The sequence below is a fragment of the Strix aluco genome, chromosome 29 (genome assembly GCF_031877795.1).
Source record: "Strix aluco isolate bStrAlu1 chromosome 29, bStrAlu1.hap1, whole genome shotgun sequence".
NCBI lineage: Eukaryota > Metazoa > Chordata > Aves > Strigiformes > Strigidae > Strix > Strix aluco.
This window is the reverse complement of record NC_133959.1, coordinates 623,339-644,889: the sequence shown is the minus strand read 5'-3', so window position 1 is coordinate 644,889 and position 21,551 is coordinate 623,339. Positions and strand designations below refer to the sequence as shown.

General features: G+C 72.0%; 2 protein-coding genes across 2 annotated transcripts; both read left to right on the top strand.

Moving 5' to 3' along the window:
- Window positions 1-512: 512 nt before the first annotated feature.
- Window positions 513-5,034, top strand: CNN2 (calponin 2). Its single transcript, XM_074808836.1, has 7 exons — window positions 513-621; window positions 3,119-3,240; window positions 3,568-3,634; window positions 3,735-3,872; window positions 3,953-4,069; window positions 4,376-4,522; window positions 4,592-5,034. The coding sequence occupies exons 1-7, from the start codon at window positions 559-561 to the stop codon at window positions 4,856-4,858; spliced, it is 921 nt and encodes a 306-aa protein (XP_074664937.1). The 5' UTR covers window positions 513-558; the 3' UTR covers window positions 4,859-5,034.
- Window positions 5,035-6,373: 1,339 nt separating this feature from the next.
- ABCA7 (ATP binding cassette subfamily A member 7) lies at window positions 6,374-21,033 on the top strand. Its single transcript, XM_074808744.1, has 51 exons — window positions 6,374-6,400; window positions 7,745-7,860; window positions 7,979-8,072; window positions 8,289-8,430; window positions 8,509-8,630; window positions 8,700-8,821; window positions 8,898-9,092; window positions 9,188-9,277; window positions 9,390-9,609; window positions 9,693-9,832; window positions 9,905-10,021; window positions 10,117-10,296; window positions 10,373-10,581; window positions 10,665-10,841; window positions 11,027-11,249; window positions 11,354-11,575; window positions 11,699-11,903; window positions 11,974-12,090; window positions 12,272-12,440; window positions 12,622-12,753; window positions 12,836-12,975; window positions 13,062-13,199; window positions 13,358-13,563; window positions 13,704-13,764; window positions 14,039-14,241; window positions 14,399-14,447; window positions 14,681-14,743; window positions 15,151-15,168; window positions 15,290-15,444; window positions 15,542-15,666; window positions 15,738-15,836; window positions 16,076-16,271; window positions 16,388-16,482; window positions 16,695-16,727; window positions 16,940-17,045; window positions 17,146-17,220; window positions 17,319-17,488; window positions 17,562-17,739; window positions 17,828-17,943; window positions 18,111-18,255; window positions 18,343-18,466; window positions 18,573-18,702; window positions 18,806-18,926; window positions 19,052-19,114; window positions 19,192-19,298; window positions 19,574-19,715; window positions 19,785-19,919; window positions 20,000-20,103; window positions 20,217-20,309; window positions 20,398-20,635; window positions 20,708-21,033. Exons 2-51 carry the CDS (start codon window positions 7,795-7,797, stop codon window positions 20,855-20,857), a joined length of 6,720 nt encoding a protein of 2,239 aa, XP_074664845.1. The 5' UTR covers window positions 6,374-6,400; window positions 7,745-7,794; the 3' UTR covers window positions 20,858-21,033.
- The last annotated feature ends 518 nt before the right edge of the window (window positions 21,034-21,551 follow it).

Genomic DNA, 21,551 nt, shown 5'->3' with positions numbered 1-21,551 from the left:
CCCCCCCGTGCACCCACGGCCCCCCCCTCGTGACTCACCCACCCACGGGCTAACGCAGCCCCGCAACGGTCTGTTCACCCACGGGAGAGATAAACCCCGAGGGAGGGCCGGGATGGGCCCCCCCCAGGGCGCGGCGTGGGGACCCCCGGCCGCATCCTGCCCACCGGAACCCCCACGCGGGGCCACCTCGCGTGGGCCATCAGCCGGCCGTGGGACACGGACACGGACACGGAGCCGGCGGTTCCCGGGGGTCGGGGCGAGGGGGGGGCGTGGGGGGGGGTGCGTGTGCCCGTCTATAGGGGGGTGCGTGTGCCCGGGACGGCTCCAGCCCCGGCCCCCCCGCGGGCTCCCGGTGCCTCCCGGTTCCCCCCGGGGTCCCGGTGTCGGGGTGCGGGACCCCCCCCGCGATCCGGCCGCTCCTGCCCTTATTTGGGCATTTCGGCCCCGTCCAATCAGCGCGGGGGGGCCGGGCGCGTCCCCCCCGCCCCGCCCGCCCCGCCCGGCCGCGCCGCCGCTCCCCGCTCCGCTCCGGTACCGGCTCCGCTCCCGCTCCCCGCCATGAGCAGCTCCCAGTTCAACAAGGGCCCGTCCTACGGCCTCTCCGCCGAGGTCAAGAACCGGGTGAGCCGCGGCGGGGGGGCCCGGTGCCAGCGGGCGGGGGCGAGTCGGGGGTCGGGGGGTACCGGAGCCACCGGGAGCTGCGGCTCCCGGTGCTCCCGGGGACCCTGAGAGCCGGACATCCCGGTGCCGCTGGGGGGGGCCGGTTACATCTCGGGGTCCTGGAGAGCCGGGGGGGTCCCGGTGCGCCCCGGGCATGTGGAGCCGGAGGAGGGACCCGATGCCACCGGGGGCGGAGAGTGGAGAAGTTCCGGGGGTGGAGATCGGGGGGTCCCGGGAGGATGCGGAGAGCCGGGGGGTCCCGGTGCGCCGGGGGCTCTGGGCGGCGGGGGGTGCCGGAGCTGGGCTCCCGGTCTCGGGGCGCCCTGACCCCGCCCACGGTGTCCCGGGGAGGTGCCCCGCGGGGGGACCGGGGCTGGGAGGGGGCCCGGTCACGGCCGCCTCGCCCACCCCGGACCCTGCAGTGGCCGCTATCGCCCCCCACCGCCGGCGAACCCCCGGGGCACCGTTCCCGTCCCGGGGCTGGGGGCGATGGCTGCGGCTCCCGGAGCTTCTTCACTTTCTGCTTCCCCGCAGCTCCGCGTCCTCCCGCGGGATGCTCCGACCCGGCCCGTGGCCCCGCGGCCCTCACCGGGGACGGGGCTGGTGGCCCCGGCGGGCCGCGGGTGGGAGCAGCCCCCAGCCCACACCTGCCCCTCGGAGCCCGGGACCCCCGGCCGGGCACACCCGCGGCACCCTTGGCCACTTGGCCACCGAGGCCTCGTGTGCCCGAGCCGCCCTCCCGCCGCGGGGCCAGAAGGGGAAAGGGGAACCGGTGCCTGCGGCCGGGCTGTTCACACCCCGAGGAAGGAGCCGGGCACCGCGGGGAGCAGGCAGCTGCCCTGCCTGCCCGCTGCCCGGCCTGCCGGCACCCTCCTGCCCGGGCAAGTGGAACCTCCCCGCAACCGAAATGCTGAGGAGGGGGCCGGGGGCCGTCGGGCAGCGCTGGATGCCCCCAGGGTGCACCCCAGGGCTCTGGGTGCCCTTGTCCTGGGTGTCATCCCTGCCTGGAGGGGTCGGGCAGGCAGGAGCTGCCGGGGCTCTCGGCCGTGCGTGGCGGTGGGGATGTGGTGGCTGTGGCCGTGGCCAGGGCCGGGCTCTCCTTGCCCGGCCTCGCAGGGGATTTGCATTTCGCCACGGAGCGAGACGGGCCCCTGCTTGTGTCGGGGGTGGACGCGCGAGCGGGAGCCTCGCCGCTGCCTGCTCTTGGGCGCTTCGGCTTGATTCAGCAAGACTTAAGCCAGTTTAACTGCCTCCGTGTGTCTGCTGGAGGCTGACATCACCAACTGGGAACCAGTTAAACCAGTGACACTCTCCCAGTCCGTGCAAGCCCTTGCAGACTGGGCTGTGGTGGGATCTGCGCTGGGGCTGGTCCCTTCGGCCCCTTCCCGTGCCCTGAGAAACCCCCGTGCTGGCCGGGGGGTGGGAAGAGGAACTGGGACCAGCTGCCCACGCTCCAGAAAATCAGCCGGAAGGACACGGCCGGTGCCTTCCCACCACACCGCAGGACCGGACCGTGCCCATCCCGGGGTCTGCCCGTGTCCGGGATCCCTGGGGACCCCTGGGACCGGGATGGGTGAGAGGCCAGTGGCTGCCTTGCAGCCAGCTCCGGGTGCTGCGGGGCAGCGACGGCACTCGGGGCGCTCCCTGCTCAGCCCCCTCCTTCACGCCCCGGCCTTCCCCTTCCCCCGTGGCCAGGGCCGAGGCGACGCTGCCGGTGATGCTGCCGGCCCGGGCAGCTGGTCTCCATTTGGGAGGAGGCGGCCGCATTCCTGGCATAGCCGCGGTGACCCAGGAATCCGCGGCGGCGCGCTCGGCCCCGCCGGAGGGGAGAGCATCGGGCGGCCGGGGACCCCTGGGGCTCAGTGCCGGGCTCCCACAGGCTTCAGGGGACAGGGAGGAACCGGCCCTTGGGGGGGGCACTTCCCCCCCGGCCCCCGCGGGCAGTTCCTCCTCATCCTCCCCGAAAGGTTCAGAAGTTGCCGTGTGTGAGGGGCTCGTGCCGGATGCGGCCGCGCCAACGTGTGTGTGATGGCAGCGGCGTGCTCATGCTCCGGTCCCCATTCCCGGGCAGGGACACGGGCAGGGACACGGGCAGGGACACGGACAGGGACACGGGCAGGGACACGGGCAGGGGCAGCCCAGCTGCTCTTGCTCCCCAGACTATGTAGAAATGGGCTGAAACCAGCCGATGGGGCGGGATGGCGGGGCTGGAGGTGGGGGGAGGTGTGTGTGTCCCCCCTCCCGTGACAGGGTCACACTGCGCCTTTACCCCCGGGCTCTCGCCGCTGCCCCCCCCGGGGGGTTCCCCAAGGCTTCCCGGGGAAGGGGCTGTGGGGGCTGCTGTCCCCACACCCCGCTGCAGGTCTGTGCCTGGAGAAACGGGGGAGCTGCCCCCCATGAGAGGTTTGGGGTGCAGGCCGGGGCTGTGCCTGAGCTCCCCCTCACCGTCCCCTCCCAGCTCGCCCAGAAGTACGACCCGCAGAAGGAGGCCGAGCTGCGGACGTGGATCGAGAGCGTGACGGGGCAGCAGATCGGGCCCGATTTCCAGAAGGGGCTGAAGGATGGGGTGATCCTCTGCGAGTGAGTCCCGCTGCTGGACGGGGCTGGGGGACCCCGACCCTCCAGGGAACCCCGCCAGTCCTTGTGGGGGGAAGGGTGGGGTGCACCCGGCCGTGCGCGCGCCGGTGGGACCCACCAGCGAACGTCAGCCAGAGGTTTTCTCTGCGGCGCTGCTTGGCTGGAGTCACCCCCAAAGCGCCCGTGTCTGGGGGGAGCCCTGGGGACCAGCAGGACCTGGGGGGGGGGAATCGCCTGGTGCCTGCAGGGGAGACCCGGGCTGGACCCTCCCAGAAGGGCCCTGGGGTCTCTGCCCCGCCGCAGCCCCCGCTCCCCCCTGCCCCCCTCCAGGCTCATGAACAAGCTGCAGCCCAACTCGGTGAGGAAGATCAACCGCTCGGCTCAGAACTGGCACCAGGTAGGTGCGGGCAGCCCTGCCCAAAACCTGGCCCCTGCCGAGCCCCAGCTCCACCCCGGCCCCTCTGCCCTCACCCGCTCTGACCCCTCTCCCCCCCCAGCTCGAGAACCTCTCCAACTTCATCAAGGCCATGGCCAGCTACGGCATGAACCCCGTGGACCTCTTCGAAGCCAACGACCTCTTTGAGAGCGGGAACCTGACGCAGGTGCAGGTGTCTCTGCTGGCGCTGGCGGGCATGGTGAGCGCTGGGGGGGGCACAGCCCCGCGGGGACCCACTGGGCAGACCCCCCGTCCCCCCTCACCGCCCCTCACCGGCAGGCCAAGACAAAGGGGCTGCAGAGCGGCGTGGACATCGGTGTGAAGTACTCGGAGAAGCAGCAGAGGAACTTCGACGAGGCCAAGATGAAAGCTGGGCAGTGCGTGATCGGGCTGCAGGTGGGCTGCTGGGGCTCCCCAGGGCCGGGGGGCTGGGCGAGGGGGGCCCAGTTTTATCAAACTCGGCACCATCACGGCTCCAAGCATGGCTGGGGGCACCCGGGGCTCAAGGTGCCTCAAGCGCCCTCAGGATCTGGGACCATCTTGGCTCCGTGTCCCGCACTCAGTGGCCGGGAGCCTGGCGAGGCTGCGCCCAGGCTGGGTTGGGGAGCACCGGCTGTGCCCCCCCGGCTGCAGGGGGATGGGGAGGGAGGAGAAGGGGCACGTGTGGGGCAGCAGTTGGTCCTCACCGCACCCCCTTGTCAGATGGGCACCAACAAGTGTGCCAGCCAGTCCGGCATGACGGCCTACGGCACGAGGAGGCACCTCTACGACCCCAAGAACCAGATCCTGCCGCCCATGGACCACTCCACCATCAGCCTCCAGATGGGCACCAACAAGTGTGCCAGCCAGGTGAGCCGGCGCTGGGGAGGGACGGGGGGGGGGACCACAGCCGAGCCCTGCCCTGTCCTGTCCTTCCAGGTGGGCATGACGGCTCCCGGCACCAGGAGACACATCTACGACGCCAAGACGGGGACGGAGAAGTGCGACAACTCCTCCATGTCGCTGCAGATGGGCTCCAACCAGGGCGCCAACCAGAGCGGCCAGGTCTTTGGCCTCGGCCGCCAGATCTACGACCCCAAGTACTGCCCGCAGGGCAGCCAGGGCGAGGTGGCCAACGCTGCCTGCGACCAGAGCGGGGACCCCCCCGGCTACCACTACTACCGCGAGGAGGAGGAGAGCTACTGAGCGGGACGTCGCCCAGCCCCGTCTCGCACCATCTCGTGTACAGACCCTGCTGCCAGCAACATTCCAGCCTCTACTTTCATCATTCCCTCTTTTTAAACTCTTTAGTTGGTTTTTTTTTGGTTTTGAAATGAATCTATTTTTCTGAGCAAGGAAATAAAGACCCTGTTTCTAGAGAAGAGACCGGCCGTTTCCCGCAGCCCGTGGGAGCCCCGAGGCCCCAGCGCAGCCCCGGCGTTCAGCGGATGCTCCAGCGCCGAGGAGTCTCCTCTCGTGTGGCCACCAAGACGCGTTCCCGCCCGGTGCCCACCCCACCGCCGCGATGCTCCACCGCGGCAGCACCCGCATCCCCCGGCAAGGAGGGGGGGCGGCCGCCCCCGCTGCCCCCGGTGCCGCTTCTCATCCCCGTGCTGGCGGGACCCGGCTCAGCCCTGCGGAGGAGACGGGGTTGGGGCGGTGGGATGTGGTGGGAGCATGGCCGGGAGAGACCCCCCGGCCTGGGGGGAGCCTGGGGGGCTGCGGGGCCTCGGCCCGGGGACGGGGGGCTTGTGTGAGTGAGTGTGTGTGAGCCGCCAGCCCTTGCACTCTCGTGTGATCTCCAGAAGCGAAGCTGGAGACGCCTTTTTTTGCAGAACTCGGAGGGACCGAGTTTCGGAGGCGCCGGTGGTGGCCGCAGGGCTGGGACCGGCCCCCCCGGCCTGGCTCGGGAAAGCCGCAGGAATCGGCTCTGCCGGCCGGGCCAGGGCTGACTCCGACGGCCGCATCCTGCCCCGCGGGGCGATGCGGGGCTGGGGATGCCGGAGCACGGCGCAGCCCCTCGCTGTGCCCCCCCCGGCCTCCGCTGGGGCTTTTAATGCAGATGCTCTTATATTGAAACCTTTTTTTTTAAAAAAACCCAACTTTTTAACTTAAGTAGGAGGCGGTTTCTGGTGCGGGCTCCTTGTGCCAGTGCTCGGGCCGGGTCCTCCCATGCCTGGGGGGGTGGAAGCTGCCGCAGACCCCAGAGCGCCGTGGCCGTGGGGCTCCGTGGGGCCGAGCTGCTGCGTGTCCCCGGGGGGGCCGGGGGGGAGCTGGGAACCGGCTGTGGGGTTACGATCCTGAGCGATAAAAAGCTTCGTGTGTGTGACTCAGTCTCCGGGACCCTCCCGGGGCCATCGCTGCCGCCCAGCGCCCCGGTGCCCCCCACCTCGAGGCTGTCGCAGTCCCGGGGGGGCTCAGTCCCCCCCCGGCCGGGCTGCAGCGCCATGGTGGGGGTCCCACCGCCCCAGGGGGGTCCCAAGGGCAGGGTAGGGCAGGGTGGGGCAGGGTGGGCGGGGGCAGGGGCAGGGCCAGAGCTCGGCAGGGGTAAGGACGGGAACGGGCTCCTGCCCCTCGTACACCCCCGTGACCCCCCCGCTCCCCCGCGCTGTATTGCCCTTTTAAGAGCCGGTTCCGTGACGTCACTCCCGCGGCTCCTTTGTAGCGCGGGGAGGGCGGGGCCTGCGCGCGAGCCCGGCGGAGCCCGCGGGGTCCCTTAAAGGGGCCGCGCCGTGGCGGAGGGAGCAGGTAACGGGGGTCCCGGGCCGGGGGCTGCTGCGGGCGGGGGGACGGGAGCGCTGCGCCATCGGCTGCTGGTCCCGGCCGGGCCTCGGCTTCGCAGCGTCCCCCCGGGGCTGTCCGCACCTCCCCTCCCCCCCCGGGCTGTCCCCGTGTCCCCATCACCCCCCCGGGGCTGTCCGTGTCCCCCCCGGGCTGTCCCCGTGTCCCCATCGCCCCCCCGGGGCCGCCGCGCTCCCGGTTGCAGCCACGGGGCGTGTTTGTGCCCCGTGGGGTGAGTGAGCAGATTCCCACGCGAGTCCCCTCGGGGGAGGCGGCGGCTGCCGGGGGGATCCCGGCGGTTTGTGTTTGTTCTGTCCCAAAAAAAGCCGCTGCCCCCCCCCGCCGCTGAGGCTCCTCCCGGCCCGGCAGCCCCGCAGCATCCCCCGGCTCGGCCGGTGTCACCCCCACCCTGGCAGCCGCCTCCCGGGGCGCCTCGGGGCGGGGCGGATGACACAGCTCTCCCCAGACCCCGCTGCCCCTTCGGATAAATCCTCCCCCAGGACCCCGCTCTGGTCCCGCCCGTGTCCGGCTGATCGGCCGGATTGCTCCGCCGGGAGCCTAATCCCGCTGGTGCTGCCCGCTTATCCCGGCTGGGCCTCGAGCGCAGGCAGAGCAGGCAGCGGGCAGAGCAGGGAGCGGGCAGAGCAGGGAGCGGGCAGAGCAGGGAGCGGGCAGAGCAGGGAGCGGGCAGAGCAGGGAGCAGGCAGCAGGCAAGCTGTCACCTGCCTGCCCTGCCCAAGCCCCCGTTGGGGGTGGCGGAGGTGTGAGGCTGTGGGCAGTGAGGCCATGGGCTGGCAACTGAGTCCAGAGCTCTGGCCACCAACCTGGGGCAGCAGAACAGGCAGTGTGGGTGACCCCAAGCTGGCGGTGGCCGGGGCGCACCCCCAGAGCTGGCCTCTCCCAGGGCACGGCCCTTCGGTCGTGCCGCCTCTGCCTGCTGGGGCTCGGCACGGAGCCGCCCCGGTGCCTGGCAGGGGAGGCTGGTGCTTGGCTACCGGGTCCTGGGGGCTGCTGGCCCGCTGGCCCCTCTCTGGGCCTCGACCCTGTTGCATCGGGGCAGTTCCCGAGCGCTGAGCGGGGGCACTTGCAGGGCTCGCGCCCCATTTTGCTGCTGCTGGTTTAGAAAGGGATGAGATTTGGGGGCTTTGCCCCGCAAAGGAGCTTTGCTGCAGCAACGTGGGGCCGGCTCCGGCCAGCCCCGAGCTCAGCCACGTGCCCGGCGCTTTGCCCACCGTGCGGGGGCAGAGGGAAGTGAGAGCCCTGGCAGGCACCCCCAGCTCGGTGCTGACCCCCCCCGACTCTCCCCCGCAGCCGGAGCCAAGCGGGCGCAGGACAGGACACGCGCCCCCCACGCCCCCGCCATGGCCGTGGGCACCCAGCTGGGGCTGCTGCTCTGGAAGAACTTCACCTACCGCCGGCGGCAGCGGGTGAGCGGGGGGCCGGGGTGGGAGGTGCTCGGCGCTGCTGGGTCCTGGCACAGGGGCAGGCAGGGCCCTGGGTGCTGGTGGGGACAGGGGGCCCCCCCAAACCGTGGGTGTCCCCCAGATCCAGCTGGTCATCGAGCTCCTGTGGCCCCTCTTCCTCTTCTTCATCTTGATCTCGGTGCGACAATCCCACCCGCCCTTCAAGCAGCATGAGTGTGAGTGTCCCCCGCCAGCCCCTGCTGGGCCCCCCCCCCCGTGCCTGCCGGGGACCCCCCCGCCGCGTGGGAGCCCTGTGGGGGGTGGCACTGGGGGTGACAAACTCAGGAGGTGAACACAAGTTGGGGCCTCGCTGGCGTCTCCCCGCTCGGGGGGTGTGTGGCCCCGGGGGTCCCGTGGGGCCCCCCCGGGACCCGTCTCCCCCTCTCCCGCAGGCCACTTCCCCAACAAGGCGCTGCCCTCGGCCGGGACCCTGCCCTGGCTCCGGGGCATCGTCTGCAACATGGACAACCCCTGCTTCCGGCACCCGACGGCGGGAGAGGCCCCGGGCGTGGTGGGCAACTTCGACGGCTCCATGTGAGCGGCGGGGCCGGGGGGCCGCGGGGCAGCGCGGGGCCGGGCCGGGGTCTCACCGCCCACCGCGTGCCCCCGCAGCCTCTCCCGCCTGCTCGCCGAAGCCCGGCAGATCCTGCTCCGCACCGACGGGCAGCGGCTCCTGCGCAGCTTCGCCCGGCTGCTGCCCACCCTGCGCCGGCTCGGCGGGGCTCAGCGGGGGGGTGAGCGGCGGGGACGGGGAGGGGGGGACGGGGCAGCGAGACCCCCTGGCTGATTCCTGCCCCCCCCAGCCCTGCCACTGAGGGATTACCTGCGAGCGGACGAGACCTTCTCGCGGTTCCTCCGGACCAACACGTCTCTGCCGCCGGCGCTGGTGGACGAGCTGATGGGGGCTCGGCTCAGCCCCCCCCTTGTGAGTGTCAGCGCAGCGCCCGCTCCCGCTGCCCGCGGTGCCGGGGGCTGCGGTGTGACCGGGCCTCTCCCGCCAGCTCGCCCTGGCCACCACCCGCCTGCCGCTGACGGCCGTGGTCTGCAACGCCTTGGAGCTGGGGGGCTTCCTGGCGGGGGGCGACGCCGCCTCGGCCCAGCGCCTGCAGCGGGGGCTCTGCGCCCTGCCCGGCCCCCAGCTCCGCGCCATGGAGGGCTCCTTCCTCTCCCAGCTCGACCTCCCCCGGCTGCTGGCGGTGAGCCCGGCTGGGTGCTGGAAGGCGCCAGGGCAGAGACCCCTAAACCCCCCCGGAGGGGCTGTGACCCCCTTCCCGTGCCCCCCCCCGTGTAGGAACAGCTGAGTCTGGAGGCAGGTGGCATCGCCAGCACCGTGGACGCCTTGGGCACCTTCCTGCGGGACGCAGCATCCCTGATGGAGGAGGTAGCGCCCTGCTCCCCTGCCCCCCAACAAGTGTCCCCCCCCTCACCCCGTGCACCCCGGTGCTGCCCCACTCCCGGGGTCCCCCGCAGCCCCGCTCTGCTCCCCACCCCAGGTCTCCTCCATGACCAGCCTCGCCGAGCTGCGGCGGGAGGTCGGGGCGCTGACGGCCCCCAACGCCTTCGGGGCCCTGTCGCGTGTCGCCTGCGGGCACCCCGAGGGCGGGGGGCTGCGGGTCCCCTCCCTCAACTGGTATGAGGACAACGACGTCAAAGCCTTCCTGGACCAAAACAACAGCTCGGGGCGGAGACCCACGGCCCCCGGCAGTGCCAGCAGTGAGCGGGCTGGTCTCAGGGGGCTGCTCGGGGGGCTGGGGAGGGGGGGCCCATGGCGAGGGCTTGGCTCTGCCCCCCTCCAGGTCCCTTCTGCCAAGAGCTGGTCCGCAGCCTGGAGTCCAGCCCCCCCTCGCAGATCTTCTGGCGGGGCATCAAGCCCCTGGTCACGGGGAAGATCCTCTACACACCGCCCGGCCCCGGCCCCGACAGCGTCATGGCTGAGGTGAGCGGGGGGCTGCGGGGGGGCTGGGGGGGGGTCTCACCCCGGCCCTGCCTCACCCCCCACCTCGCACAGGTGAATCGGACCTTCCGGGAGCTGGCGGTGCTGGGGGAGGTGGGGGCTGCCTGGCGGGAGCTGGGACCCCGCATCTACGCCTTCCTCAACGGCAGCCTGGAGATGCAGGTCCTGCGGGTGCGTGACCCCCGGAGCCCCCTCCCCACGGGGGGCTGCGGGATGGGGGTGCGGTGGGGCGCTGCATCGCCCCGCTGGACCCTGGTGCTTTGCAGGACGTGCTGCTGGCCCCGGGCACGGCCCAGCTCCTCGACGGGTTCCTCAACGGCACCTCCTGGAAGGTGCCAGTGTTGGCCGCGTTCCTGGGGGGGCCGGCGGCGGGGCCGGGGCTCACCTGGCACCGGGCATACGCCGATGCTGACGCGGTGCTGAGCACGCTGTCACAGTTCATGGAGGTGGGTGTCACCCCAGCCCCCCCCGGGCGGGCTGGCCCTGCCGAGCCCCGCTGAGCCCTGCCTGCCCTGCCTGCAGTGTGTCTGCCTGGACAAGATCGAGGCGGTGGCCACCGAGGAGCAGCTGGTGGCCCGGGCCCTGGAGCTGCTGGAGGAGCAGCAGTTCTGGGCAGCTGTGGTCTTCCAGCCCCCCACCAACGCCACGGCCCCGGCGCTGCCCCCCCATGTCCGCTACAAGATCCGCATGGACATCGACGACGTCACCAGGACCAACAAGATCAAGGACAGGTTGGGGGATGCCGGCCCCTTCGGTGTCCCCGAGCAGCCCGCGGCGGGGGGTCCCCCCTCCCAGCGCCGTGCTCTGCCCACAGGTTTTGGGACCCCGGCCCCGCCGCCGACCCCTTCAGCGACCTGCGCTACGTCTGGGGGGGGTTCGTCTACGTGCAGGACCTGGTGGAGCAGGCGGTGGTGCGGGTGCAGACCGGGGCCGCCCCGCGGACGGGGGTCTACGTCCAGCAAATGCCCTACCCCTGCTACGTGGACGACGTGTGAGTGGGGGGGCAGCCCCGGCCCCCCGGGACCCTCAAGTGACTCGCTGCTGGGGGGGCCCGGGCTGAGCACCCTGCGCCCCAGGGAGGTGGCACAGGGCTGCCCCGTGCCCCAGGTGGCCCCTGCCCGGCGGTGGCCTGGGGGTGTCGGGCCGGGGGTGGAAGGGCCGGTGCGTCCCCCCCAGGTTCCTGCGCGTCCTGAACCGCTCGCTGCCCCTTTTCCTGACGCTGGCCTGGATCTACTCGGTGGCCATGATCATCAAGGGGGTGGTGCACGAGAAGGAGACACGTCTCAAGGAGACCATGAAGACCATGGGGCTGAGCAGCGGGATCCTCTGGCTCAGCTGGTTCCTCAGCAGCTTCATCCCCTTCCTCCTCAGCTCTGCCCTCCTCGTCCTCATCCTCAAGGCAGGCTGCAGGGCACAGGGGACAGTGTGGGTGACACAGGGAGTGTCGGGGCTGCGAGCTGGCATGGGGGGGCTCTACAGGCTCCAACCTGCCTCCATCCACAGCTGGGAAACATCCTGCCCTACAGCGACCCGGCCATCATCTTCCTCTTCCTCGGCACCTTCTCGGTGGCCACCATCAGCCAGTGCTTCCTCATCAGCACCTTCTTCCCTCGCGCCAACCTGGCCTCGGCTTGTGGCGGCATCATCTACTTCTCCCTGTACCTGCCCTACGTGCTGTGCGTCGCCTGGCGCGACCACGTCACCTTCCCGCTCCGTGTCCTCATGGTGAGCGGCTGCGGCTGCCCCTCCCTGATGCCCCTCGGGCCCCCTGGGTAGGGGGTTTTGGGGCTGAACCCCCCCTCCCCGGGTTGGTCTCTCTGCCCACGCCGCTGGTCTTGCCGCCGCCAGAGCCTGCTGTCACCGGTGGCCTTCGGCTTCGGCTGCGAGTATTTCTCCCTCTACGAGGAGCAGGGGGTGGGCATCCAGTGGCACAACCTGGGGGCCAGCCCCATCCCAGGAGACCCCTACAACTTCGCCACAGCCATGGGGCTGCTGCTGCTGGACGCCGGCCTCTACGGCCTGGCCACCTGGTACGTCGAGGGCGTCTTCCCAGGTGAGTGCGGCCCCCCCAGCCCCCGGCAGCCTCCCCGGCACTGGCCCCGCTCAGCCCCCATCTGCGGCAGGTCAGTACGGGATCCCCAAGCCCTGGAATTTCCCCTTCCTGAAGAGCTACTGGTGTGGAGAGCCGTCCTCGGCCAGGCACCCCCCGTACCCCACCGGCCCCCCCGCTGCACCCCAAGGTGAGCCCCCTGCCCCTGCCCACCCTGGAGCCCCGCAGCTGAAGGGCAGCAGCCATGGAGCTGGGCTTGAGCCCTCCTGCCTGAGCTTTACCCCCCCGTGGCAGGGGGTCCTGCCCCGTGGGGGGGATCCTGCCCTGTGGGGGGGGTCCTGCCTGGGATGTGACCCTCCGGTGGCTCCCAGCACTGGTGGAGGAGCCACCTGCCCAGCTCCAGCCCGGCGTCTCCATCCACAACCTGGTGAAGATTTACCACAACAGCCACGTGGCTGTCAACGGGCTGAGCCTGGACTTCTACGAGGGGCAGATCACCTCCTTCCTGGGCCACAACGGGGCCGGCAAGACCACCACCATGTGAGCTGGAGGGGCTGGGGGCTGGCCGGGGGGGCTGCGTGGCCACGGCCGGGGGCAGGAGCTGAGCCTGGCGCTGTCCCGACCCGCGAGTGGGCTCTGAGCAGCCCACACAGAACAGGGCACCCCGGCCCCGCTGGCCCCACGCTCCGTGACCCCTTTTCCCCACCGGTCCCCCATCCAGGTCCATCCTGACCGGCCTCCTGCCCCCCACCTCCGGCACCGCCTATGTCCTGGGCCGGGACATCCGCTCCGATATCGACACCATCCGCAAGACCATGGGGACGTGTCCCCAGCACAACGTGCTCTTCGACATGTAGGCAGGGGCAGGGCAGGCAGGGGGAGCAGCGCGGGGCTGGCGCGGGCAGGGCTGCCCCCCTCACCCCTGCCTGCCCCAGCCTGACGGTGGAGGAGCACGTCTGGTTCTATGGGCGGCTGAAGGGGCTGTCGGAGGAGCAGGTGAAGGAGGAGATGGAGCAGCTGCTCCAGGACACAGGGCTGCCCCACAAGCGCCGGGAGCAGACCAGGAACCTCTCGGGTGCGTGTGGGGGGCAGGACTGGGCACCCGAGCTAGGGGGTCCGCAGCCCCGGGGCCCCCCCAACGCCGTCCCTGCTGCCCTGCAGGTGGGATGCAGCGGAAGCTCTCGGTGGCCATCGCCTTCGTGGGTGGCTCCCGGGTGGTCGTCCTGGACGAGCCCACGGCCGGTGTTGACCCCCACTCCCGCCGCAGCATCTGGGAGCTGCTACTCAAGTACCGCAAAGGTCAGGGCTGGGGGGGACGGGGGGGACCCCGGTTCCCCGCGCCATGTGCCTGCTGTGGGGCCCCGTGGGGTGAGCAGGGAGACGCGCTGGTGGGGAGATGCCCACAAAGAGGGTGTGTGGTGAGGGGGCCCAGGGTCCAGCCCGCTGCCCACCCCCAGGCCGCACCATCATCCTGTCCACCCACTACATGGACGAGGCGGAGCTGCTGGGGGACCGCACCGCCATCATCGCGGGGGGCCGGCTCCGCTGCTGCGGGTCCCCGCTCTTCCTCAAGGCCAGGCTGGGCACCGGCTACCACCTCACCCTGGTGAAGCAGGAGCGGGGCGGGACGGGTGGCAGCACCAGCCCCGACACCACCAAAGAGGTGGGTTCCTCCGCCCCACTGAGCATCAGCCAAAAGGGTGGCCGGTGCCTCCATCCTGGGCCCTGGGGGGGCACTGAGCCCTGGGGCTGGGGGCCGGATCCTGCCGCAGGGTGCCAGGCTCCAGCCCCCCTTTCCCGCAGGACAGCAGCGACTTGGGGAGCGGCAGCACCACGGGCCGGGGCAGCGAGGGCAGCGCTGTGGGTGAGGGTCCCGTCCCTGTGCCCGTGGCACAGCATCACCCCTGGGTGCTCCCCGCGTGTCCCCCAGGGCCCGTGGGTGTGTTCAGCCCCACACCCTGCCCTGCCACCGGCTCTTGGCCCACCCTCTGCTGGTGCGGCAGAAGGGGGTCCCTGCCCTCCCGCCCCCCCCCCAACCTCCTGGGGACCCTCAGACTGGGCTGTGGGGCTCGGACCACCTTTGGCCAGTTCCTGCACTGGCTCCTGGCCCAGGTTTCCAGCCCTCCCCCTCCCCCCAGATGTGGCCCAGCTGTCGGCGCTGATCCAGAAGCTGGTGCCCGGCTCCCGGCTGGTGGAGGACGTTGGGCATGAGGTGCTCTTCATCCTGCCCTACGGCGGGGCCAAGGACGGCGCCTTCGCGGAGCTGTTCCGCGAGCTGGACACCCGCCTGGGGGAACTGGGCATCTCCAGCTACGGCATCTCCGACACCACCCTGGAAGAGGTACCCAGGGGAGCTGTGGCGGGGGGCTGCCTGCGGTCCCGGCGTGCCCCCCCTTCCCTGGAGCTCTGCCAGGGGCTGCCCGTGACCAGGAGGATTTGCCTCGCCGGGGGGTGGGTGCTGGTGGCCATGTTTAATGCCAGCGCCCTCCCACCCTCAGATCTTCCTGAAGGTGGCTCAGGACACAGGGGTGGACGCGGCCGTGGCAGGTGAAGCGCCCGGTGCTGGCTGGAGCTGAGCATCGGGGGGCTGGGGTGCAGGGGGGGGCTGGGGGGAGATGCTCAGCAGCTTGGAGCAGAGGGGTGCGGGTGTCCCCAGCACCCCGTGTGGCCCTTGCCCTTCCCAGGGCTGGGGTCCCCCCTGGGAGCACCCATGGGTGCAGGGGGGTATCCCAGGCTGTGGCCTCCGTCCCACCCTGGTGCTTTTACCCCCCTTTTGTCAGGCACCGGGAGAGGAGCAGCCCCCGGCGAGGGGGGGGACACAGGAGCAGCCGACGGGGAGCTGGGTAAGAAGGGGGGAGCTGAGACCTGGGACCCCCGAGCTGCGCAGCCCCTGCCACTGGGTTCCTCTGCCTTCACCCCGGGGCTGGGGCGGTGGCGCGTGTGCCCCCCGGACACGCATCCCCTCTTCACGCTCCTGCCTGGTCTCGAGGTGCCCCCCGGGCTGTCGGGCAGGGATGGTGGCGGGTTTGGGGGAGCCCCTGGCTCTGTGCAGGGACCAGGCTGGGGCAGGAAACCCCAGGGGACATTTCCAGGCGCCTTCTCCTGGGGTCAGAGCTGGCAAGGGGGCGTCTGCGGGAGCTGGGGGGGCTGCGATAAGTTGGGGAGCCAGCTGTGCCCTGGGCCGCTGCTCACCCCGGTCGGGCAGGCGCCGGCGTGGCTATAACCCCCCTTTCCTCTCCCTTACGCTGAGCCCACGGAGCCCGGCGAGGTAGGAGCTGGGGGGGCTGGGGGGCTCCCGTTACGTCCCCGCAGGCAGCACCCCGTCCCCAGTGGGGGTGGGGGGACCCCCCTGCCAGCACAGGGGGCCAGACCCATCCCTGCCCTTGCAGCGGAGGAGCCCCAGGAGACAGACCTGCTGCGGGGGGCGGCCGGGCAGGCCTGCGGCAGGGTGAGGGGCTGGGCGCTCACCCGCCAGCAGCTCCGCGCCCTCTTCCTCAAGAGGATGCTCCACGCTCGACGCAGCACCCGCGGCTTCTTCGCGCAGGTACGGGTGGGGCTGGAGCTGGGACGGGGCCCTGGTGAGGCGGAGGGTGGGGAGGGGATGGGGCAGGAGGGTGCCCTGACCCCCGGCCCCCCCCCAGATCGTCCTGCCCGCCGTCTTCGTCTGCATCGCGCTGCTCTTCAGCCTCGTCGTGCCGCCCTTCGGGAAGTACCCGCCGCTGCGGCTCCAGCCCTGGATGTACGGGCAGCAGTTCACCTTCTTCAGGTGTGTCCCCCGTGTCCCCGTGCCCCCCCCGTCCTTCACTGCCACCAGCTCACTCCCGCGTCTCCCGGCAGCAACGACGCCCCGGGGGACCCCGACACGGCTCGGCTGCTGGGCGCGCTCCTGGCCGAGCCGGGCTTCGGCACCGAGTGCATGAAGGATGCTGGAGAGGCGTGAGTGCCCGCGCCCCGCGGGGCCGGGGGGGCCGGGGGGGGGCTGCCGGGGCTTGGTCCCCGCCTCGGTGCTCACCTCTCCCCCGGGAGCAGCCCCGCCGGCCGGCGCGATGCCGCGGGACCCCCCCAGCCCTCCCCGCGGTGGGGGGACGATGGCAGCCGCGGGCGGGGGCAGCTCCCGACGGCTCTGGCTCACACCGGGCTGGTAACGGGGGTCTCTCTCCCCCCACGGTGCCCAGGGCAGGGCCGTGCCCACCGGCTTCCCACCCCGATGGCTTCTGGGCCCCCCCGGCGCCCCCAGCCGTGCTGGAAGTGCTGCGGCGCAGGAACTGGACACAGGCTGAGCCGTCCCCCCCCTGCCAGTGCAGCGGGCCGGGGGCTCGCAGGATGCTGCCCGAGTGCCCCGAGGGGGCCGGGGGGCTCCCGCCGCCCCAGGTAACCCCCAGCCCGCAGTGGGGCCGCCCCGGCGCACCAGCGCTGCTGGGTGCGGGAGGAGGCGATGCTCGGGGGGGGTCCGTGTGTCCGTCCAGCACGACTGTCCGTCCCCCCAGGTGCGAAGGGGCACGGGCGACGTCCTGCAGAACCTGACGGGCAGGAACATCTCCGACTACCTGGTGAAGAGCTACCCCCAGATCATCCGCCGGGAGTGAGTGCTGGGGCTGGGGACACCCTGGGGACACGGTGGGACATTGCAGGGACACCCCGGGGACACCGCGGGGAGGGACACTGCGAACCAAACCCAGCCAGGGCTGGGAGCAGCGCGGCCACCGCAGGGCGAGGGGGAACTGGGGGGACTCATGGTGCTGCCGTAACGTCCCCGCGGGGGTGTTTCTCTCCCCCCCCCCCAATTTCTTTCAGGCTGAGGAACAAGAAGTGGGTGAACGAGCAGAGGTGAGCCCGGGGAGGGGCTGCGGTCCCGCACGGATGGGCCGGGGGGGCAGGAGCTGCCGCGTGGGGCTGGGCAGAGCCCGAGCGATGCGCGGGCAGAGCCGACGTCGGGGCGGCCTCAGCGCCGGCTGCAGCCCCTCACCGCGGCGGCGGGGCGGGCAGGGCCGGCGGCGGGGGACGGCGGCAGCTTTGGGAGCGCCCGTCTGTCCCCGCAGGTACGGCGGCTTTTCGCTGGGCGCCGGCGGCTCCCCGGCGCTGCCGTCGGCGGCGGAGGTGGACGAGGCGGTGCTGGAGCTCCGGGCGCTGCTCAACGTCACCCCGGTACGGCCGCGGCTCTGCCCCCCCCCGCCGTCCCCCACCCCGCCTCAGCCCCGGCACCGCGGCGCCGGGAGGGCGCCTCACCCCGCGTTCCCTTGCCCAGGGCAGCCCCTCGGACCGGCTCCTGGGCAACCTCAGCCGCTTCATCGAGGGCTTGGACGCGCGCAGGAACATCAAGGTGCGCCCCGTGGGGAGGGGGGTCCCGCGGGCGCAGCCGGCGCGGCGCTGCCGGGGCGGGCGGGGGGCTCTGAGCCGCGGGGCTCCCCCGGGCTGCAGGTCTGGTTCAACAACAAGGGCTGGCACGCCATGGTCTCCTTCGTCAACGTGGCCAGCAACGGGCTGCTGCGCGCCCGGCTGCCCGCCGGGACCGACCCCGCGCTCTACGGCATCACGGCCACCAACCACCCCCTCAACCTCACCAAGGAGCAGCTCTCGGAGGCCGCCCTGTGAGTGCCGGGGGGGCCGCGGGGCCCGCGGGGCCCGTCCCCACCCCTGGCTGAGCCCTCCCTTCCGCGGCAGGATGGCCACCTCGGTGGACGTGCTGGTCTCCATCTGCGTCATCTTCGCCATGTCCTTCGTCCCAGCCAGCTTCGTGCTCTTCCTCATCGAGGAGCGGGTCAGCAAGGCCAAGCACCTGCAGTTCGTCAGCGGGATGAAGCCCGTTACCTACTGGCTGGGCAACTTCGCCTGGGACATGGTGCGGGACGGGGACAGGGATGGGCTATAGCTCCTGGGGGGCTGGGTCCCGCTCGTGACCCCCGTCCCTGGCTTCTCCGTGCCTGCAGTGCAACTACGTGGTCCCTGCGCTGCTGGTCATCCTCATCTTCCTCTGCTTCCAGCAGAAGTCCTACGTGTCCTCCGCCAACCTGCCCTCCCTGGTGCTGCTGCTGCTGCTCTACGGGTGAAGGGCCGGTGGAGCCCCCCCCGGGGCTCAGCCCTCCCCCACCCCGGGGCTGGACCCCGGTGAAGCAGGGGGGGGTGATGGGGGGGCGGGTGCCGGCTCGCCCTGCTGTGCCCCCTGGGACGGGGGATGCGCCTCGACCAGCCCCCGCCTCTCTGCCCCTCCAGCTGGTCCATCACCCCCCTGATGTACCCGGCCTCCTTCCTCTTCAGCATCCCCAGCACCGCCTACGTGGCCCTGACGTGCATCAACCTCTTCATCGGCATCAACGGCAGCGTGGCCACCTTCGTGCTGGAGCTCTTCGTAGACCAGGTGAGCCCCCGGGCTGCCCTGGACCCCCCTCCCATCTCTGCGGGGCCAGTGCCAGCCCCCCCACCCCTCTCCTCGCTGCCCCGGCAGAACCTCAACGACATCAACCGCATCTTGAAGAAAGTTTTCCTCATCTTCCCCCACTTCTGCCTGGGCCGGGGCCTCATCGACATGGTGAAGAACCAGGCAATGGCCGATGCCTTCGAGAGGTTCGGTGAGTCTGGGGGTATCAGGGCTGCTCCCCCTCCCCAAAGCCTGGCCAGTGTAGGGGCCCTCCCTGGTGTCCCCCCCATTCCTACAGCCCCTCTCACCACTCACAGGGGACAGGCGCTTTGTGTCCCCCCTCTCCTGGGATCTGGCAGGGAAGAACATGTTCGCCATGGCCGTTGAGGGCGTCATCTTCTTCCTCTTCACCCTCCTGCTGCAGTACCGCTTCTTCCTGCGGCTCGGGTGAGGACCAGCCGTGGGGCAGCTGTGGGGCGGCTATGGGGTGGCTGTGGGGCGGCTGTGGGGTGGGCAGCCCTGGAAGTGTTCCTGCTGCTGTTGCCTCCAGGCCACGGGCTCTGCAGCTGCCCTCGCTGGGGGAGGAGGACCAGGACGTGGCCAGGGAGCGGGCAAGGGTGGGCAGCAGCTCCCCGCACGGCCACCTCCTGCTGCTGAAGGACCTGACCAAGGTGGGTGCCGTGGGGCCGGCCCCTGCCCCAGCCCTTGCTGAGGGGCTCCAGCCTCTCCCGTAGCCCCGGTCCCGCTGGCGGGTGATGGGTGGGAGCACCCAGCGCCGCCCTGGCTCTGCCCACAGGTGTACCGGCGCAGGAAGGCCCCGGCCGTGGACCGGCTCTGCGTGGCCATTCCCCCCGGGGAGGTGAGCGCCGGACAGACGGACAGACGGCACCGCGGGCAGGGCTGGGGCTGCCGGTAACCCCGGTCTGTGCCCCGCAGTGCTTCGGCCTCCTGGGGGTGAACGGTGCGGGGAAGACCTCCACCTTCCAGATGCTGACGGGGGACGCGGAGGTGACGCTGGGGGAGGCCTGGCTGAAGGGGCACAGGTGGGCGAGACGGAGGGACCCCACGGCCGACCCGCTGCTCCCCCTCTCCGTGTCCCCACAGCATGTGCCATCATCCCTGTCCCCACCCTGGGCTCCTCCCTGCCCTCGTCCCTGCGGCGCGCTCGTGCTTGGCTTCATCCTCATCCTCAACCCTGGAGCGCACTTGTCCCTATTCCTGTGGTGTCATCAGCCTCGTCCCTGGAGCTTGTCCCCGTCGCGTGCTCAGCCGTGTCCCTGTCCCCATCGCGGGCTCAGCTGTGTCCCCGTCCCCGCAGCGTGCTCACCGACCTCCAGTCCGTCCACCAGCACATGGGTTACTGCCCCCAGTTCGACGCCATCACGGACCTGCTGACGGGGCGGGAGCACCTGGAGTTTTACAGCCGCCTGCGCGGGGTCCCGGAGGAGGAGACCCCCAGGGTAGGGCCCGCGCCCCGACCCCCCCAACCCAGGGGACCCCCATCCTCATCCCTTCTGCATCTCTCGCAGGTGGCTCAGTGGGGCATTGCCAAGCTGGGGCTGGGGCCGCACGCGGACCAGCCGGCGGGCAAGTACAGCGGGGGCAACAAGCGCAAGCTCTCCACGGCCATAGCCCTCCTCGGCTCCCCGCCCGTCGTCTTCCTGGTGAGGGGGGGCAGCGGGGGGGGTCCCACGGCAGCCCCTGGCCCCTGCCCGGGCTGACGCCACCACCGGGGCCGTTGCAGGATGAGCCCACGACGGGGATGGACCCACGGGCGCGGCGGTTCCTGTGGGACTGTATCCTCAGCGTCATCCGCGAGGGCAGGTCCGTGGTGCTCACGTCCCACAGGTGAGCCCCCCCACCCCGGGGTCTGTGGCACCCCCCGAGGGGAGCACCCCTGTGGAACCCCCCGACGGGACCCCCGCTCCGTGCCCGCGGGGCCTCACGCCTGCCCCCGGCAGCATGGAGGAGTGCGAGGCGCTCTGCACCCGGATGGCCATCATGGTCAACGGCCGGTTCCGCTGCCTGGGCAGCGCCCAGCACCTCAAGAGCAGGTAACAGGGCTGGGGGCTGGCAGGGGGGGGCTCTGGCAGCGGGGGGACACGGGTGGTCCCTGCAGCGCTGCCCCCCTCTCCCGCGCAGGTTTGGGGACGGCTACACGGTGGTGGTGCGGGTGGGGGGCCCCGGGCCAGCGCCGCTGGAGAGGCTGATGCAGCGCCGGTTCCCCGGCATCGTGCTGACGGAGCGACACGGGGGGCTGCTGCAGTACCAGCTCCCCCCCCGCGCCGGCTCCCTGGCCAGCGTCTTCAGCGTCCTGGCAGCCCACCGCGGGCCCTGCCACATCGAGGACTACTCCGTGTCCCAGACCACCCTCGACCAGGTGACGGGGGGCACGAGGGCGCGAGGGACGGGGTCCTGCTGGCGCTGCCCCTCACCCTGCCCCTTCCCACAGGTCTTCGTGCGTTTTGCCAGCGAGCAGAGCGACGAGCACCCCGGGGGGGCCGCGGCCCCGCGGCAGGATGCAACCCCGGCGGTCCCCAGCCCCGGGAGGAGGCTGACGCTGTTCCTGGAGGACGACAGCACCCAGGAGAGCACTGTCTGAGCGGGGGCACGGTGCCCCACGGACCCCCCGCCCGTCACTGCAGCACGACCCAGGGTCCGGGGGCTTCTGGCCACCCCGGACCCCCAGAACTGCACAGGGGGGCCACATCCTGCCCCCCAGCATGGAGCCACCATCCCCGTGGGACAGTTCGGGTTCAGGGGAGGGTCAGAACATCAAGGCAGGGCCCCAGTACCCCTCGGGGGGGGCTGCGCTGGATGTGGGGGGGGTCTGCGCCGGGCCCCCCCTGCCCGGGGTGCTGGGGCTGGCCCTGGGGCCCCGACTGCTCGCTGCTGGAGAAGAGCGATTAAATAAAGGCCCGTGGTACCGCGCGGGGGGCTGGTCACCCTCCCAGTGCTGGGGGACACGGGGCGGGGGCACAGCGGGGTGGGGGCAGCAGGATGGCCCTTGCACGGGGAGGGGGCACAGAGCAGCCAGCGTGGCCCCCTGCCACCCCACAGCCCCTTCCCCGCGGCTCCCCGAGTGGCCGAAGGTCAGATGGGGTCTTCCTCACCCTGGGTGGTCCCTGGGGAGGGGTCCCTGCCCGCCACCCTCCCTGGGGGTCCCTCCTCGCCACCTTCTCCCCCTCTGGGGTGCCCCAGCGTGGGTGCAGGGGCTCGGCCCCTCCGCCGGGGTCCCCTTGGCCCCCGGGCCGGGGGGTGTGAGGGTTTCGGGGTGCCCATCTCCTCCCTCAGCC